Below are 17,008 nucleotides of genomic sequence, written 5' to 3'. Positions count from 1 at the left end.
AAACATTTCTAAACTCAATTTAATTTTTTGCTTAATTTCTTAAATTATTTGCTTTGTAGTATACCTCTTTATGCTTAATTTTGTTCTCTGTCTATCTGTAACAACCAATTACAATCAATGTAACGGCCGCAAAATTGATTTCCTCGCAAATTTGCATTTTGTAATTTTGTAATTTTATTTTTATGGTATACTATATGTATGTTTGCATACGCGTTAAAAAATACGAACTCAAACTGATTTTCACAAAGTCATTAAACCTTAGTTACATAAACAATTTTATATGAGATTTTCTTTAACTGGTATTGAGACATTTTTCTTTTCAAGATGAGCGTCCATTAACGGTTCTAGAAAAAACGGACTTTCAGGGTCTTTTTTGTGCATGAAAATTGGCCAAAATATTTCTTAAATATGCACTCTCAGAAATAACTGAAAAATGTGCTGTTTCGATTATTATTGCAAGTAGTTTACATACAAAAAAATGTATTTCAAAATTACCTTATTAAAGCACCTGACGCTTCGTTAAGTGATTCAAAAGCCACCATTTTTTTTGCAAATACCATTACAACCAATGAGAAAAACCGGAAGTAAACAAAATACAAAAGACACGTTCAGTTGCGTACATTGAAATAGGGCGAACGTCAGTCTATCTCACTCTTACTTGTTAAAAACTGCAATGCCTAATTGACTTTGCAGATTCAAATCAGGCTGACTTTGACACTTCTCAAGCAGTGTTGTATCACATTTATTTGTTTTGAGGGCTTTACCATTAGTTTTCTAATTTTACGTAATAATAATAATGCATTAACAAGTTAAAAGTATTTTAATTATTATTAATGTGCACCAGGTCAAAACCGCGCTTCTATCTTTTCAACATTGAACCGAGTTGAACCATTGTAAAGTTTCACCAAAAAATCATACAAAACATGGGTTACAAAGCAGCAATCCAAATTTTGAAGTATTTACACCAAAAAGGATTAATTTCAAAGTTTACAATTAATATGTATCAATTATAGGCAGGCAGAGGAATTGAAACCTAAAGTACTTAAAAAAAGTGACTTGTTAACTGATTCTGAAATTTGGAGGAACCAACAACAGCTTCAAAACATATACCATGAGGTGTTAGTACTGGATCTGGAATATGCTCTAGATAAAAGAGTAGAACTTGATCTTTGGAATATTGGCTTTAAAAACCACATAACAGATTTGCAAGAAAAGGCAAGGGATAAGAAGGTACTTTGATTATTATTATGCAACTAATTTTTGGGAGCAATACAAAATATCTTGTCTTACAGAATTCCCGCAGATCTGACTTTCAAGCTCTTTTAACTTGGACTTTAGAGTCAGCATCGGGCTTTTATTTAACCCTTTTACAAGAACTCTGCAATGCCTTTGATATAGACTTGCCATTTAGGCGACGAGGAACTATTTATGGTCAACAAACTGTCAATAATGATCAGGCAACAGTTCCACAAATTGCTTCTTGTTCTTATATTTGCCAGTATTGTTTAGTTCATTTAGGTGACATTGCACGATACAGAAATCAAAGAAGACAAGCAGAAAGTTTCTATAAGCAGGCAATTTTGGTGTCACCGCATAGTGGGCATCCATACAATCAGTTGGCTTTGCTTGAGGCCAGTCAGGGCGACAAATTGTCTACTGTTTTTTATTATATTCGAGCCACCTGCGTTAAGATTCCTTTCCCTGCATCCACAACAAATCTGGTGAATGTTTTAAGTTCAGCTATTGACAAGGAGGGCACAATAGAAAAGATTCAAACTAAGATGACTGTAAATGAATATATCCAGCTTTTCCTGTGTGCTCATGGACATTTCCAAACCATGCTAGATATAAAACAAGCCCAGTTGGCAGTACAAAGTCTGAACTCAGTCATGACAGCACTTGTGGCTACTCAGAGCTTTAAAACAAAGGAATTGATAAAAATTAGTGTTATCAACTTATATGCCCTTACATATTTGGGAAAAGACAAAGAACTTACTGATGATGAATTGAAAATTAAGGATCTAATTTTGCAGTTAATTGCAGGATCTTTGAGTGCATTTTTAATGCCCATCTACACATTGCAAAATGAGGAGAGCTTATTGGAATATTATGCCTTACCAGCAGGTAAAAAAATTATTTTAACATATTTTTGGTATTTAAAAATTTGTTTTTTAGTGAAAATTCTTATGTATTTTTTGACTAATAAACCTGATACTTTGAAGTGTAAAGTGTTCAAAGAACGAATGCAAATATGGCCTAGTTTGTGTAAACTGGTAAATTCTGCTCAAAGTTTGTTAATAGGCTTCAACTATAACAAATGTAAGCTGTCACAATTAAAATCTTATTTGTCTTTAAATATGCATATTTTAGTTTCAAAAAGTTCTCTACAAGAAGACAGGCATTTACAAGGATTCTTGCCATTAGAAAAAAACTTAAAAGAGTTCAATTTCAATGTGGACATAAATGATTGTGAAGTAGAGAGCAAAATTCGAATGAGGCGTATTGTAGATTTTGCAAAATGGTTATGTGATCATGATTTAGATGGAATAAAACTAATCACCAAGTAAGTATAATTTTTTCATATCTTGTGTGCCAAGCTGGACAAGTACTTGCTTCAAAGTATTTAGCAAATACAATTACCTAATTTTTGAAGTAAGGTAATTGGAATTATAATTAAAGGCAAAGGTACAAAAGTACTCATAATTATATTTAAATAGTTGTAAGCATAATTTTACCCTAATTTTGTTTTAATATAGGACTGAAAACAAAGGGATTATTAGCTTTGAAGCTGTTTTATCACAACCAGATCCCACAAATGAACTTTTAGAGGAAATGAAGTCGTTTACAATTCAAGAACCTAAAGACGATAAATCTACAATTAGTAAGTTTTTCTAATCTAAAAATTTTTTTGGATAAAGTTCCCAATTAATTCATAGCACCATTTGATAAGAAAGCAGGGATATTAAAGCCTCAAGGTTCTCTTGAAAAATCAAGGGAAGAACGGGAAGTTAAAAGTGTCAACACCGGCGGCGATGTAACGTTAAAACTCTACGATTCAGTAAAGAGTAAAAGAGCGAAGCATAACGTGGTGCTGCAAAGTATTTTCAAGAAAATGGAGGAAAGTAAGCAGGTATGTATTTTAAATATTCTTTTAATGGTTTGGGTTCTTATTGTCTCAATCACCAGGTCAAATTCAATGTTGAAGATTCCGAAGTTAAAGATAAGATGGTGAAATTCGAAGCTCTAAAAGCACCTCCACCACAAATGCCCTCCAAGCAGCAGCCAAACAATCAATTTTCAAATAACCAACCAGTAAGAACGCAAAGTTTCAACCAAAACCATCTGGCCTTCCCCCCACAACCCCTTCCTTTTCAGCAGCAGCAGCAGCAAAGTCAGCCCCCAAACGACTATTTGACAAACCTCAGAAATTTGGGCAAAGGGGTTGATAATATGATGCCACAATTCTCAAAAAATGGCCCTTATTCAAACCCCAATATGTTACCTCCTCAACAACCTCCTATTAAGTTCCCTCCGTCATTTAACATCCCTCCACCGCAATTTAACACCTGGAGCAGGGAAGATTTAAAATTGCCTCCAAGTGGTCCTCATAATTCTTGGTGGGGAACTTTTAATCAACCTGGTAATCCTAATTTTGCAAATCAAGGTCAAAATCCTTATGGGGACGTTAAGCCGAATTTTTCAAGCTTTTCGAATCCCCCAAATCAAAGTTTTGTAACCCAAAGGCCTCCCGAACCAACAAACTATAATGCCATGTCATTTCCGCATAACATACAACCAATGCAATATAATATCAACCAACAACAGATGGTTAAAGTTGGCTCTCAAAATAACTCAAACAGTGCTCCTTTCGATCCGTTTGGCTCTGCTTGGAGTGTAAATAGGAACTTCGGTGACGAAGCGGGGTCTCAGTCCTCTATGTCCATGCGACAGGCGATGCTAAAAGAAGCCACACTGCCCGGTGGTAGGCAAGGAATGCAGGAAATGCCTCCGCAAAGCCCTGGAGCTTACTCATTGTTCAATAACACTAGTTGGGCTCCCAGTGTACCCAACCATCCTAGAGGAAATAAAATGGCTGATAATGCTGGCTTCAATGGGCCTCAACATTCATTATTTGGAGGTCCAGGACCTCAATCACTCGCTCAGCTATTAGAATATCAACAAAACCAAATGGGTCCCAACATTAGGGGTAATGGTACAACACACAATCAAGACACCTAAATGATTGTAGTCAGAAAATCTACAGAATTCAGGGACAAGTTTACACAATTATTAATACATCTCCAGGGAAATTGAAAATGATGGAAATTGATTGTCAAAGGCTTTAAGTCACATGAGGATAAAAATGAAGTTATAGTAGACGTATAAGGTGACTATCGGGTTCAATTTCTGTTCAGGTATTGTTACTTTATAAGCTTATATGAACTAAATATTTAATACAGAAAGAATTATTGTTTTTATTATTTAAGTAATAAAAATGTTTTATTGTGAAATGTGTGCTTTATACCGCGCGACCCTAATTGAATCTCAGTTATTATTACTAATAACAGATTTGGAACATTACCATATAATATAATGGATTTAAGATTTCGTTAATGCCAAAAAACGCAAAGAATCCTTTATTATAAAAAAAATAACCGCAAAAATTATTCAATTTTTGAAAGTTATTAAGCAGAAAAAACAAAAAATGAGAGAGAGACCTTAGACTCAATCATTTATTTTATGCGAAACATTTGCATTCTTCAAAATTTCAAACTTCCTGAAAACCTTTTGTCTGGCTCTTCTGAGCCTTTTCACATTACTCTTATGCAGATCTTTATAATGACAAAAATTGCACTTATCAATAGCTATTTTTATGATCTTCAAAATTTGGTTGTGAAATACTTCTTCACTATATGAGAATTCAAACTGTTCTTTTCATTAAACCCACGATCACAATCTGAAAATTACCGAAAGTAAATTAAAGGTCAAGAAACTCTAAAATATTTCCCACCACCTCTACAAATAAATAAGAAATGTTCATACGCAATGACCTAACATGTTTACTAAGGGAGCTTTTATCTCCAGTTTTGTAAGGGCGATGATGCAATTATGCAAAGATTTGTGTGAGTTTCTAAGACCCATAATTAAATTTAACATTAATTAGATTTAGTGTTCACTTACACATTATTATTTAATGTTAAATGTATTAATAAATATCTTGAAAAATTATGTTGAAGGGTAGTTGGATAAGGGCAAATTGTGAATTTGTAGACGTGGCTTGAAATCATTGCCAAAATTTCATGGCTACCAGAGTAATGTTTCAATAAATGCATTTTAATGTCTCTTGAGTATGTAATGTCCTGGTTTCTACAGAAGGTACAAGAATTTTCAAGACATATTTATAAAATTAAACATCTTGTTTAGGTGTTTCCATTTATAGCCTATTTTAACCTATTACGGAAACATGACTTTCTTTTTCATAGGGATTTAATTCAGGCTTGACAAAGAAGCTACCGAATACAAACCGCTACTAGATTCCCAACTAAATTTTAATGTCAAGGTACTTTTTTTGAATTTCTTTTAATGTGTTATTTGAATATAAAAATAAATTGTCTCTGGGTTTCTTCTTTTTCTTTTGATCTTGTGTTTCAATACGCAAAAATGTAAGGACAGTTCATATGAATGGACATCCTTATCCTTAAAATGCATTATGTTTTGTTGAAATTTCGCTAATAAGATTCGTTGCAGTATACCTAACGTTATAGTCCTGGGGACCCAGTTCAAAGAATGAATAATAAATGCTATGACCTTCACAAAGACTTATTGAATTGAATTGATAATGAAATTTGATATGAATGAAGACTTATTTTGCCTCAATTGTCTGGACTAGATCCTTCCCTGCTCCAAATAGGCATTTCCCTTACATAGTAAAGGACAACATACATCATCTAATAAAACTTAAAACTTTATATATATAAAGAATGTATACTAAACAACATATTAATTTAAATAACTTTAAATAAGTTTATTTCTCATTAATCAGACAATTCTGATTTACATGCCAACATTTACATCAATATCAGCAACTTCAGTTATACCATGTTTTGATTTCAAATGGGTTGTTAAAGATACCTTCTGAGGAAAAGTATCTTCACAATAATTACAAGTGTAAGGTCTCTCATTTGTGTGTTGTCTGCTGTGAACTTTTAATGCATGCCCCCTAGCAAATGCCTTATTACAAAATTCGCAAATATACGGTTTCCTTCCAGTGTGTGTTTCCATTATATGTCTCTTAATATCATAAACACTTTTACCACACTGAGAACAAGTTATTTTCATATCATTCCGGTCTAAAAAAATTTTTAACTTTTTATAGGTTTAGTGGCTCACAAACCACATTTTTACTTGCCTTTGTGCAGCTTGAGGTGCTTGGTATGGCCTTGCTTTCGTTTAAAAGACTTCCCACAAAACTCACAAGTATAACCATCTTTGTTTTTATGAAGGAGTTTGTGCGATCTCATAGACTCATTATTTTTAAACCCCCTCCCACACTCTGGACATTTAACAGGATCTTCTGAATGCATTCTCACATGTTTACTTAAATTGTCAGACCTAACTACCTTGCCACAAATATTGCAAATTCCTGCAGTTATATGTGCAGACTTTTTATGCCTCTTAAGCCTCACTCTAGTGTCAAATTGAAGTTCACATTTAGTACATTGATAAATTCCTTTAGGTCCGTTGCCACTGTCTTCTTTAACTGGCAGTAGTAGCTCTTGATCTTCGCCTTGTACAGGTGCATCAAATTCAGGATCTAAATCTTCTACTTTAATGTCAATTTCATCAATCAAATTCTCTGTTTTAAAGTTGATATTTCCATTTGTATTATTGCGAGGCTTAAATGCATAGTTAGTTTGTTTCAAATTTTCTAGACGGGCTTTTAAATCAAGATCAGTGTTAATAATTACTTTGCGGAAGTTGTAAAAATGAGTAATGTTGGTGATACATTCTTCACAAATTTGATTTGGAAGTTCGCTGTTTTCTTCAATCTGAAATTTATTTTTATGCTAAGTAAATAGATTGCAGAGGCCAGCAGCATTACAATCAGATAAAGTCATACCACTACTGAAGAAATTGCTTCAATTTTCCCTAGAAGATGCTTTGCTTCTTCAAATATGTTTTTTATTTTTGCACTTTTGGGGGTTTGAAGGCATGTTCTGCAGACGTTTTGAAAATTCATATTTTAATTTTGAAGAAATTTGCCTGGGACAGGTTTTTCCATGGACGTTAATGCTGCAAATTAATGGAAAACTAAAAATTATAAAAACCGTTTTCGGAAAGATCTGGAAATCAAAATAAAAACAAAGCCACCTCAAAATGCGTTAATTGAGAATCAGCTGATTATGACAAATGAATGACTGATTAGGAGTTTCTATTTATAGTAGAGATTTTGAATTAGCACTTAAAGGTTTACTAAGTAAAGAATAAGTAGACAAATATTATAAATTTATTAACGTTAAATAAAATACTAAGTCAACAATAAATATTCTAAAAAAAACTCCTTAACGAAAGATTCATACGGTTATAAGGTTTTTTCCATTACTAACTTTCAAAGATATTATTATTGGGTGTATTCAATATTTTTTCATGACCCTCTACAAAAGTAAATATAACTAACAAACATAATAATCGTGAAAACCAATGCTAGCACGTGCCTATATTAGGGAGAAACGATGAACGCAGTGCATTGAGTTTCTCTAGATAAAAGAATTATTATGCTGTTATATCAGTGAAAGATTGTGACATTTCTTCCAACAACCGCTTTCATTCTGATCCGAACGCACAAGACAAAAGATTGTGGCTTATATTGCACATCCAGTAGGAAAAAGCCAGTTACTTAATGACAAAAACCTACAGCAATCAAAACAAAGCAGGCAATATATTGTTGTCATCGTCATCAAGCACATGCAAGAATTTCAAGATGGTGTTGATCAAATAGAATATGCTAAGCCGAAAACTATAGAAAACATAAAAGAAACATTTACGGAAGCATTTTTCACTATAACACTGGTCTTTCAAGTTCGAAACAAATTCTTCTTCCACTAACAAGTCGAGCCGATTCAACGAACCCTGATACTCAGAATAGTAATTGTCTTTAACGTAATAGGGCCCTTGCAAATTGTAAGTTTTTCTCATTATTGGGTATTTCCTGAAAGTATTGTAAAGTGAATGGAGTTCGTTATTTAATATTTTGAAAGTCGAATGTAGTAGTAGCTGTGGTGAAAATGCAGATTATTCTCAATTAAACTAACTAAAAAAATATATATAAATATATATATATATATATATATATATATATATATATATATATATATACATTATATAATATATATATATAATATAATAAAGATATTCTCCCCTTATTATTCCAATGATTTTGCATTCGCCATTGTCAAGAATCTCATATTTAAAAAAATATATTTTCGGGAATAACGCTCCACACACAAGCAGTTAATAATTATTAACATACTTATTGTGTGAACAATCTTCAAAAGGTATTTTCTATTGAATTTTAATTATTTTGCATATTTAGAATTACTTTTTCCACTATATTGACAGTCTGAAATGTGTAGTCTACTCACTGGTGTTGAATTGTAAAATGCAATATAACAATTTTCTTACAAACCGATACTCACTCACTAGTAGATAACTTATAAGAAAGATCTGAAATGAAATAGTAGCCGAACACCATTACTGAGAGAATTATCATCAAAATCGGTATAAGAACTTCTGCAATCGTTAACATTACTGTATTTTGATTCTGTAACAAATCCACACAAGATGATTAATTTTAACTCGCAACTTACTGACATAGAAATATCTTTAAGTACCTTCTTAGTATGGCTGTGTTGCTGCTGCTCACTGTCATCCGTTTTCCTCTGCCATCGTTGACGTCTACGAGCATAAACTCTTGATCTCAACCCATACCCTGTTTGGAAAAATATGTAAAAACAGTATTTCACTAACAATTTCTTCATGAACTGATTCTCAAATAACTGTATTAATTTTTTCACGAAATTTGTTGGATTGACGTCCCTTTCCGCAGTATTCGTTAAATTCAGTTTAAGCAAACTTTGACTTGAAATAAGCTTTTTTTGCTTTGACTTGCATTATTAACGTTCCTAAAAGATTATTTAACTAAAGTGACCCAAATTCATTACTTATTTACGTGAGGCAGTTTCGATCCTCATATTTACTCGCATTTTCATTTGATTTGAGTAATTATTTAAAAACCATGGAGGAGTTAATACTTATTGAAAAGTTAGTTTCGGTCCTTCTTTAGGATCTCATATAATATTTTCAATTCCTGAATAAATTGCCACTGTAATACCTGCGTTAAAAAAATTATCGGGATTGACGTCTGGCTCATCAAAGCCTCTAGTGTAAAATCGAGGACGGCTATTTTTTATTAGTTTCTCATTGTCCTCCTCTTTTCCGTACAAGTCGTAGTTGATGCGTTTTGTTATGTCCGTTAGTACTGCCACAGCATTAACTAAAAAAACTGTTGCCAATAAACTACTAGAAGCTTGATAAAAATTGACTTACCAACGGCTTTAAAGGCTTCTTCCGCCCCGGGAGCTCGGTTTTTATCTGGATGTAGTTTCAACGCAATTTTTCGATAAGAATTCCTAATTTCCCTTGCTGATGCATTCTTGTTGATTGACAGAATGGCATAGTAATCCTTGCAAGCTCTAAAATGTTACGTTTTTTTGATAATGTACAATTTCTGACATTCATAAGAAAAAACAAAGCTGATGATAATTATTAAAAACTGAAACGTCGGATTTTAAATATGACATCACGACGTTATGGCGGAGAAAACATTGAGGATCGTTAAATACAATCAGAAACTTTTTGTACGTATTTCTGAAAATCTGAATCGCAGCTTTTATCATATAACTTACCTTATTTTCTTAACCAAAGACAGCTGTTCAGATGTATACTCTCGATTCTTTGGAGTAGCATCCTTAGAAAGAAAGTGCTTACTCGATTTTTCAGCTTCAATGTTATTTGCTATTATCGAAATTTGCGGTAAAAAATCTGTAAAAATACAATATAGTATAAAGTAGGAAAGAAGGATTATTTCTTGCATATACGCATATATGACTTTTTGTTTCTTGGATTTTTTCGCATCAAGTTGTATTTTTTGTTGCTTAATGCGAGAAAAATATAACGTTTTAAAAAAGTCAGTAGAGCATAAATAACAATAACCGTAAATAACACTGACAAATTTGAATAAAATCAGTTAAAGGATTAATAAGATTTTTAAAAAAAGTTTGACACTCTGTATCCTGAAAACGGATGAATACTGGATCCATGTTTATATAAACTTTTCATCTTAGAATCACTCAAAGAATCGTCACTTGAAGATGGGGAAAGGGGGAGGTGGGGGTAGGAGGGTTGTAAAATGGAACTATTAATAACAAATATAGTATTAAAAAATTGAACAAACAACAATTAACAAGTAACACGTTAAATTTGATTAAAAGCATAAACTGGTTCTATTTCAATGGTCACTACAGGATATACAGGATGTCCCTGAAATGACTGTTCAACAATTGACCAAATATTCCTGAACCAAAAATAAAGCGTTTTAGATAAATTTACTTTACTTTTATCCAATATTGCTTCATTTTACCGTTACAGGATGCCAAAGTTAACAAATTAATATCGTTTCTTTGAAATAATTGTTAAACAATTTTATTAATTTTCACTAATTTTGTAACTAAGAGTTACTACATAAATTAGCGTGTTTTGATGTAAACGGAATATTTTTTTAATGCAAGGAAATATAAAAAATAGCGCGTGATTCGTAAATACAACTAAAGCAAAACCTCACTCACTCTTATTGAGGCATTCTCCTTACCCTTTGTCACCTGAGTAGGGAACAACTCTTTTGCTTTATAAAGGATCTTTTGAGCCTTTTCCATATTCTTTTCTTTAATATATTTCCCCGCCACATCAATGGTTTATAATTCTTTGTCTTTCTTGCTATCCATGCCCACTTCTGTTCAGATATGTATTAATTCCCGATACCGTATCTCCCTTTTGGAGATAATAATTATTAATTTTAATTTTTGACAATCATTTAATTTCTGACGTTTTGGTGAAGTATTCTAAGGTTTATTAGGCTTTCCAGGTAGGTTTCTGCCTAGTTAATGGTAGGTTTATACAGACAATTTACGTAGGATTAGATGTGAATTTACTGGTAAATTTAGTGTTACTGTTATATCAGCCCTATAGCCACTAGATGGTTGGACAATCTATACAGGGTGGGTTTTTTTTAAGTATGTCACGAAATATCTCTGAAGTTATGAGTTTTAGAAAAAAAAGTTTCAAATAAAAAAGGGATTGTATGAAAGGGGAAAACTTTTGGCATCATCACTGTTTCGATTCAAGGTCATCTTCAGGCTCTAATCAAGGTCAACTTTGTTTTTTCAAATGGAAACTCCACATTTTTTTGACAGATTCTGATATGTTGTTCAAAACAAACATGTTTTTACTTGAAACATTTTTTTATTCATTTGATAGTTTTGGTACAAATTGACATTTTTAAAGAATTTTGTTCTAATGAAAATACTTGTATCGATACATTCAAGAGAAGAAATGAAAAAAAAACATAATTTTTAAACAATTCAATTAAATAAGTGTTCAAAATGATGTCCTTCTACTTCAATGCATTTAGCGATTCTCATTTTGAATGATTGTTGGATATTCCAATATGTTTCTGGTCGAATGTTACGGCAAACTACTCATTCTTTCTTTCATGTTTTCAGCAGTTGTTGGCACTTCAGCGTAGACAATTTCTTTTAAGTGCCCCCAAAGAAAGAAATCTGGAGATGTTAAGTCTGGTGAACGTGCTGGCCAGTTAACATAACCACCACGACCAATCCACTTTTGGAGAAACATTTCATCCAATTTTTCCTGAACAACTGTTGCATAATGAGCTGGGCACCCATCATGTTGATACCACATGGTCATTCGTCGATTTAGATTTACTTCTTCCAGAAGTATTGGCAAGTCATGTGTTAAAAAATCTACTTTGCAGCATTAAGATTTCCATCGATAAAAAAAGGGCCAATTAAATGTTCTCCTACAATGCCACACCAAACATTTACAGTCCATGGACGCTGGTTTTCTACCTCTCGCAACCAATAGGAATTTTCAACAGCCCAGTAATGCATGTTGTGTCTATTAACTTGCCCATGGTTTGTGAATCCAGACTCGTCCAAAAACAACACATTCGAGAAAAAATCATCATTTTGTCTGATTTTTCTTTGAGTCCAAGTACAAAAGGTAACTCGGTTTTGAAAATCGTCACCATGTAGTTCTTGATGAAGAGAGAAGTGGTAAGGATGAAACATGATTTTTTAAAATTTTACAAACACTACTTTGTGAAATACCAGACTCTTCAGCCAGCTGGCGAGTACTTACATGTGGACCAAGTGCAATGGCAGCTAAAATATCAATTTGATTGTCTTCATTTTCAACGACAGTCTTTGAGCGTGCTCTTTTTTGTGTTTCAACACTTTCTGTTGCTCGAAATAAACTAACAATTTTATTGACAAAAGTCCGTGACGAAAGTACGTTTTGTGGGAAACGCTCGGCATAACGCTGCACCGTTGCAGTAGAACTTCTACCTGATTCGCCATTAGCAAAAATAATTTCAATTTTTTCGTCTTTTGAAAATCGCACTGCCATTTTACAATATTTATTATTCTAAAACTGAATTGAAACTGTAAGCGAGTAGGACTGTGGGTCCTACTTGTTTACAAATTGATAAAACATCTATTTATTACGTTTTTTTTTATTCTTTCTTTATTCGACCAGAAACATATTGGAATATCCAACAATCATTCAAAATGAGAATCGCTAAATGCATTGAAGTAGAAGGACATCATTTTGAACACTTATTTGATTGAATTGTTTAAAAATTATGTTTTTTTAATTTCTTCTCTTGAATGTATCGATACAAGTATTTTCATTAGAACAAAATTCTTTAAAAATGTCAATTTGTGCCAAAACTATCAAATGAATAAAAAAATGTTTCAAGTAAAAACATGTTTGTTTTGAACAACATATCAGAATCTGTCAAAAAAATGTGGAGTTTCCATTTGAAAAAACAAAGTTGACCTTGATTAGAACTTGAAGATGACCTTGAATCGAAACAGTGATGATGCCAAAAGTTTTCCCCTTTCATACAATCCCTTTTTTATTTGAAACTTTTTTTTCTAAAACTCATAACTTCAGAGATATTTACGTGACACACTTAAAAAACTCACCCTATACATTTTATTTCAAAAATTGTTTTTAGTGGCATTCCAGGATTTCCGGAAAACCCGCTAAATATTATAGTAAATTTAACTTTGACGTGTCCTCATATACTTCAATAGTATGGTATATTATGAAGACGACTTTAGTAATAAAATTTACGAATAACAAGCTCTATAATCTCAATTCGAAATAAATATTCCTCCAAGTAAGTGTGTAAACCATCTACAGACTAATTAAGGTGAAGAGTTTTGAAATGCTAATACAGTTTAAAATTAAATTTACGACAAAATTATTAATGTGGCGTTAATTTTAACTGAAAGCTAACTTCCATGGCTTTGATAGCGATTGGTTATAACCAGCCCTTCATGTTCGCCAGTATGCTCAATTTACTCTAGAATAGTGTTTAACAAAACCTCGACAATTAACTCAATATTGATTAAAACAACACTACCTCTAATCGATCGTATTTAATAAGAAATAATCATTTGGCTGAACGTTGCCAACAAGACGAGAGGCCATCGCAACCCAGAAAAAAAGTAAACACTAACCTCACTTATAATTTTTTAATTTATAATCAAAATTAATAAAATAATTACAAATTAAAAAAATTGCACTCATTATTTTTTAAATAATTTATAAAAAAATTATCCAAAAACACTGGACATGGCAGAAGAACAGTTCAAACTTCTGTCGTTGTTATATCCTTCAGGCTATCCTGGTAACATCCAGCTCTCGAGTTCTGAACCTCATTACCAATGATTAATACCTGTTTCAGAGGACTGGAACTATAATGGTGATGTTAAAGAATATTTAACTAAAATAGGCAACTATAAAGTAGAAGATTTGCTAAAAGAACCAAAATGCCTAGAAGCAGAATATGGAAATATCCAAGACCAGACCCAAGAACTGGCTGTTACAAATTACAAGACTTTTATTGAAACTGCGGAATGTTCTCGAGAGCTTTTCACCCAGTTTAATACTATAGAAACTAAGCTGGATGAACTGCTAGTAGATCTTCCAAAATTTCAGCAAAAATGTAGTGGTTTTAGTGACTCAACTAGCAAAATTAGCAATCTGAGAAAACTCAATTCTCTAACTTTGACAAAAAATGCACAATTACTTGAAATTTTGGAGCTACCTCAATTGATGAATTCATTTATAACTGATGGTTTATATGAAGATGCATTAGAACTGACAGCATTTGTTCAAAAACTATGCAGCAAATATTCTGATATACCAATCTTTAAAGTATATTATCAGCAGTTTTTTAGCAATTTGAGTCAGTACTTATAATTTCAGGGCATTTTAAGTGACATTAATCAAGCTTGGTTGCTCATGCTGCATCAGCTTTTATCACAGCTTGGACATGAATTGACTTTGCCAAAATGTCTACAAGTAGTTGGGTATCTTCGGAGAATGGAGGTTTTCACAGAGCTAGAATTGAAATTAAAGTTTCTGCAGGCTAGAGGACATTGGCTGGATAATTGTCTTAAATATCTACCCATGGATGATGGTATAATTAAGATTTACCAGTGTCATATTATTGGGGAACCTTAAATGTTTCAGCCAATCATCACTTGTCAAAGACGATAGAAATTACAAGAGTAAATTTATTTAATATCATAACACAATACCGGGCTATTTTTAGTGATGATGAATCAATGCCTTTTAGTGCTCTAAAAAATGAAATCAATGAAAATATTATTTTCTTTACATGGGTTAATGACAAGGTAGATAATTCATAATTTGGTGCAATAAATAGATATTTAATAGAATTCATTAGATTTCAGATTTTCTTCAAGTTTTAGAAGAGGACCTAAAATCTGTCTCCTCCCTGGAATCATTTTTGGACCAATGCATGTATTTTGGGCTATCATTTAGTAAAGTGGGTTGGGACTTTCGATCAACCCTAGTTCCTATCTTCACAAAGCAAATATTAGATAATTTTAAAAACTCAGTTAACATGGCTATATGCTCTTTTGAAAAAAGCATAGAGAGTTTCACCTTGATTAATAAAAATTTGCCTAATATTCCTTGGAAAAATAAGGATCATGATCCTTTACATCCTCCAGATTCTTTATTAGAGTTTTATCCCTTAGCTGAGTATTTAAACAATGTTCTAAGAACATTGAATGCTTTTAGATCTTGTGCCCCCATATCTATTGTAACTGAAGTTGTAGAAACTCTTCAAAAATCACTAATATTCATTTCAAAGTCTATAGTAATTTTACATTCCCAAGAACAGCAGGCTTTTACTAGTAATGCAAAAGACGCATTTACGCGGTTATGCATGAGTTTCTCCGATGATTTAATACCTTATATTCAGAAATGTATTCATATAATTTACCCGCCAAACCAAATTTCTTTGAAATTGGGAATTACCATGCAAATCCTGCAAGAGGAGCACATTTCTTTTTTCAATAAAGACGTCATCATTGTGCACATACAACATTTGCTGCCTCCTCGAATTGAGCCAAATTTGGAATTTGCAGAAAGAAGTAACCAGGATGAGAGTGCTATTCAAAGTGGAGCCCAAGTTGAGGAGAATAATTCACCTTCATAATTCAACAGTGTATTTATTTGTAAATGAAAGTGTGATATAGATTCTATTTCACTGAATTCTTTTTGTTATTTCTTAAGACAATTTAATTACAGTGAAAAGAATAATATCCCTTGCAACTTAAATATTTACAACAGAAACCTAATAAATCAGATAGTTCTATTTAAGGCTTTCCTTATAATGGTCCAGTCTTCCATTATTTCTTGTGGCTTAAGCATATAAACAATATAAGGTCCAGAGACTGTAACAGCTTTTTTCCGTGATGTAGTACGAGATCTGGAGCTCCATTCTCCCCCCTCACCCCATGTTATTTCACTATTTTGTTTATCTTCTTCGAGCCGCCTGATAGTGTCCATCAGTTCACTATAACAGTAATCACTTGCCAATCTTTTTTCACTCTCAAAATTCTGCATTGCTGCCTGCTTCTCACCATCATACTGACTATTAATATTTTCAATTCTCAGTTGTCGCAAAATCCCTGCCACTTCAGTCCTGATCCTTCTCTGCTCCTCCAAGTTTTGTAAGGGTATGAGATATTCTGGGGACTTGCCACTTTTAACCTCGGATAGTTGAGTTTCTACTTGCTGTATACGCTCTCGATAGAGTTGTTCCCGTAGTAAGCTGAACTGATTTTCTAGGTCCTGGACATGCTGTATTAGCTCAGTTCTTCGCGTTTCACATTCCCCTTCGTCCATATCAGAACTATCGTCAGAATCTGGTTCATCTTCAGAGGATTCGCGGTTTCCCTCATTTTCCTGACTGGAATTTGAATGTTCTGACTCGTTTCCGGAGACATCGTTATCGCTTATACCTCCAGTACAGGAATTATTACTGGACATCTTCATTAAGGGCATTTTTGATAACATTTATTGGAATTTTAATTAAAATTAAAACTGTTATTTATTTACATTTCAACGCCAATGGTTTTAAGTGAGGTTGAGGTTTAATTGGTTTTTTGAGCGTCCCATGTTGCCTAACCTACGTTTCCAGTGCTGACACATATAGTTTTAAGGAAGCTAGTTTCGATAAGATAATTTTAAAGAAAATAGTTTTGAGTACAACTTTTTAAGAAAGGTAGTTTCGACTAAAAACGTTTTAGGGAAAGTAGTTTTA

The 17,008-nt window shown here is 32.7% G+C and overlaps 4 protein-coding genes, 1 long non-coding RNA gene and 1 pseudogene across 6 annotated transcripts in view; 2 read left to right on the top strand and 4 right to left on the bottom strand.

Annotated features, from left to right (window-relative positions):
- LOC136412884 (uncharacterized) overlaps positions 1–547 on the bottom strand; it is a 65,875-nt gene extending 65,328 nt beyond the window's left edge. The window contains exon 1 of the long non-coding RNA XR_010752442.1: positions 496–547. This is a non-coding gene — a long non-coding RNA (uncharacterized lncRNA). The remainder of the gene's footprint in view (positions 1–495) is intronic.
- Positions 548–744: 197 nt separating this feature from the next.
- Positions 745–4,511, top strand: LOC136412861 (nonsense-mediated mRNA decay factor SMG7-like). 2 transcript variants are annotated; one of them, XM_066396063.1, is made up of 9 exons: positions 745–955; positions 1,014–1,230; positions 1,293–2,124; positions 2,176–2,319; positions 2,371–2,563; positions 2,757–2,881; positions 2,937–3,130; positions 3,187–3,312; positions 3,379–4,511. In XM_066396063.1, the coding sequence occupies exons 1-9, from the start codon at positions 924–926 to the stop codon at positions 4,237–4,239; spliced, it is 2,724 nt and encodes a 907-aa protein (XP_066252160.1). In that variant the 5' UTR covers positions 745–923; the 3' UTR covers positions 4,240–4,511. The 2 variants fall into 2 exon arrangements, with proteins under 2 accessions (XP_066252160.1, XP_066252159.1); XM_066396062.1 differs by having other exon boundaries at positions 3,187–4,511.
- Positions 4,512–6,000: 1,489 nt separating this feature from the next.
- On the bottom strand, positions 6,001–7,373 carry LOC136413125 (zinc finger protein 664-like). The gene is made up of 3 exons (XM_066396507.1): positions 7,121–7,373; positions 6,410–7,049; positions 6,001–6,350 (listed from the first exon to the last, which is right to left on the bottom strand). Exons 1-3 carry the CDS (start codon positions 7,238–7,240, stop codon positions 6,055–6,057), a joined length of 1,056 nt encoding a protein of 351 aa, XP_066252604.1. The 5' UTR covers positions 7,241–7,373; the 3' UTR covers positions 6,001–6,054.
- A 1,750-nt stretch (positions 7,374–9,123) lies between these two features.
- Positions 9,124–11,060, bottom strand: LOC136413206 (dnaJ homolog subfamily B member 12-like; annotated as a pseudogene).
- Positions 11,061–13,915: 2,855 nt separating this feature from the next.
- Cog8 (conserved oligomeric Golgi complex subunit 8) lies at positions 13,916–15,954 on the top strand. Its single transcript, XM_066396264.1, has 5 exons — positions 13,916–14,053; positions 14,111–14,583; positions 14,635–14,848; positions 14,902–15,065; positions 15,119–15,954. Exons 1-5 carry the CDS (start codon positions 13,999–14,001, stop codon positions 15,896–15,898), a joined length of 1,686 nt encoding a protein of 561 aa, XP_066252361.1. The 5' UTR covers positions 13,916–13,998; the 3' UTR covers positions 15,899–15,954.
- Positions 15,955–16,044: 90 nt separating this feature from the next.
- Brms1 (breast cancer metastasis-suppressor 1-like protein) lies at positions 16,045–16,841 on the bottom strand. The gene has a single exon (XM_066396266.1). The coding sequence runs from the start codon at positions 16,759–16,761 to the stop codon at positions 16,045–16,047; it is 717 nt and encodes a 238-aa protein (XP_066252363.1). The 5' UTR covers positions 16,762–16,841.
- Between the last annotated feature and the right edge of the window lie 167 nt (positions 16,842–17,008).

This window comes from Euwallacea similis, chromosome 13 (genome assembly GCF_039881205.1).
Source record: "Euwallacea similis isolate ESF13 chromosome 13, ESF131.1, whole genome shotgun sequence".
NCBI lineage: Eukaryota > Metazoa > Arthropoda > Insecta > Coleoptera > Curculionidae > Euwallacea > Euwallacea similis.
Note: the sequence above shows the minus strand (reverse complement) of the source record. Positions and strands in the feature narration are given on the sequence as shown.

Coding starts and splice junctions, on each gene's coding strand:
- Cog8 (XM_066396264.1), top strand. CDS start 13,999: ATGGCAGAAGAACAGTTCAAACTTCTGTCGTTGTTATATCCTTCAGGC. Junction 14,054..14,110: donor ATATCCTTCAGGCTATCCTG/GTAACATCCAGC, acceptor TACCTGTTTCAG/AGGACTGGAACTATAATGGT. Junction 15,066..15,118: donor TTACATGGGTTAATGACAAG/GTAGATAATTCA, acceptor AGAATTCATTAG/ATTTCAGATTTTCTTCAAGT.
- LOC136412861 (XM_066396062.1), top strand. CDS start 924: ATGGGTTACAAAGCAGCAATCCAAATTTTGAA. Junction 1,231..1,292: donor AAAAGGCAAGGGATAAGAAG/GTACTTTGATTA, acceptor CTTGTCTTACAG/AATTCCCGCAGATCTGACTT. Junction 2,882..2,936: donor AGACGATAAATCTACAATTA/GTAAGTTTTTCT, acceptor ATTAATTCATAG/CACCATTTGATAAGAAAGCA.
- Brms1 (XM_066396266.1), bottom strand. CDS start 16,761: ATGTTATCAAAAATGCCCTTAATGAAGATGTCCAGTAATAATTCCTGT.
- LOC136413125 (XM_066396507.1), bottom strand. CDS start 7,240: ATGAATTTTCAAAACGTCTGCAGAACATGCCTTCAAACCCCCAAAAGT. Junction 7,050..7,120: donor AAGCAATTTCTTCAGTAGTG/GTATGACTTTAT, acceptor AATAAATTTCAG/ATTGAAGAAAACAGCGAACT. Junction 6,351..6,409: donor GCACCTCAAGCTGCACAAAG/GCAAGTAAAAAT, acceptor AAATTTTTTTAG/ACCGGAATGATATGAAAATA.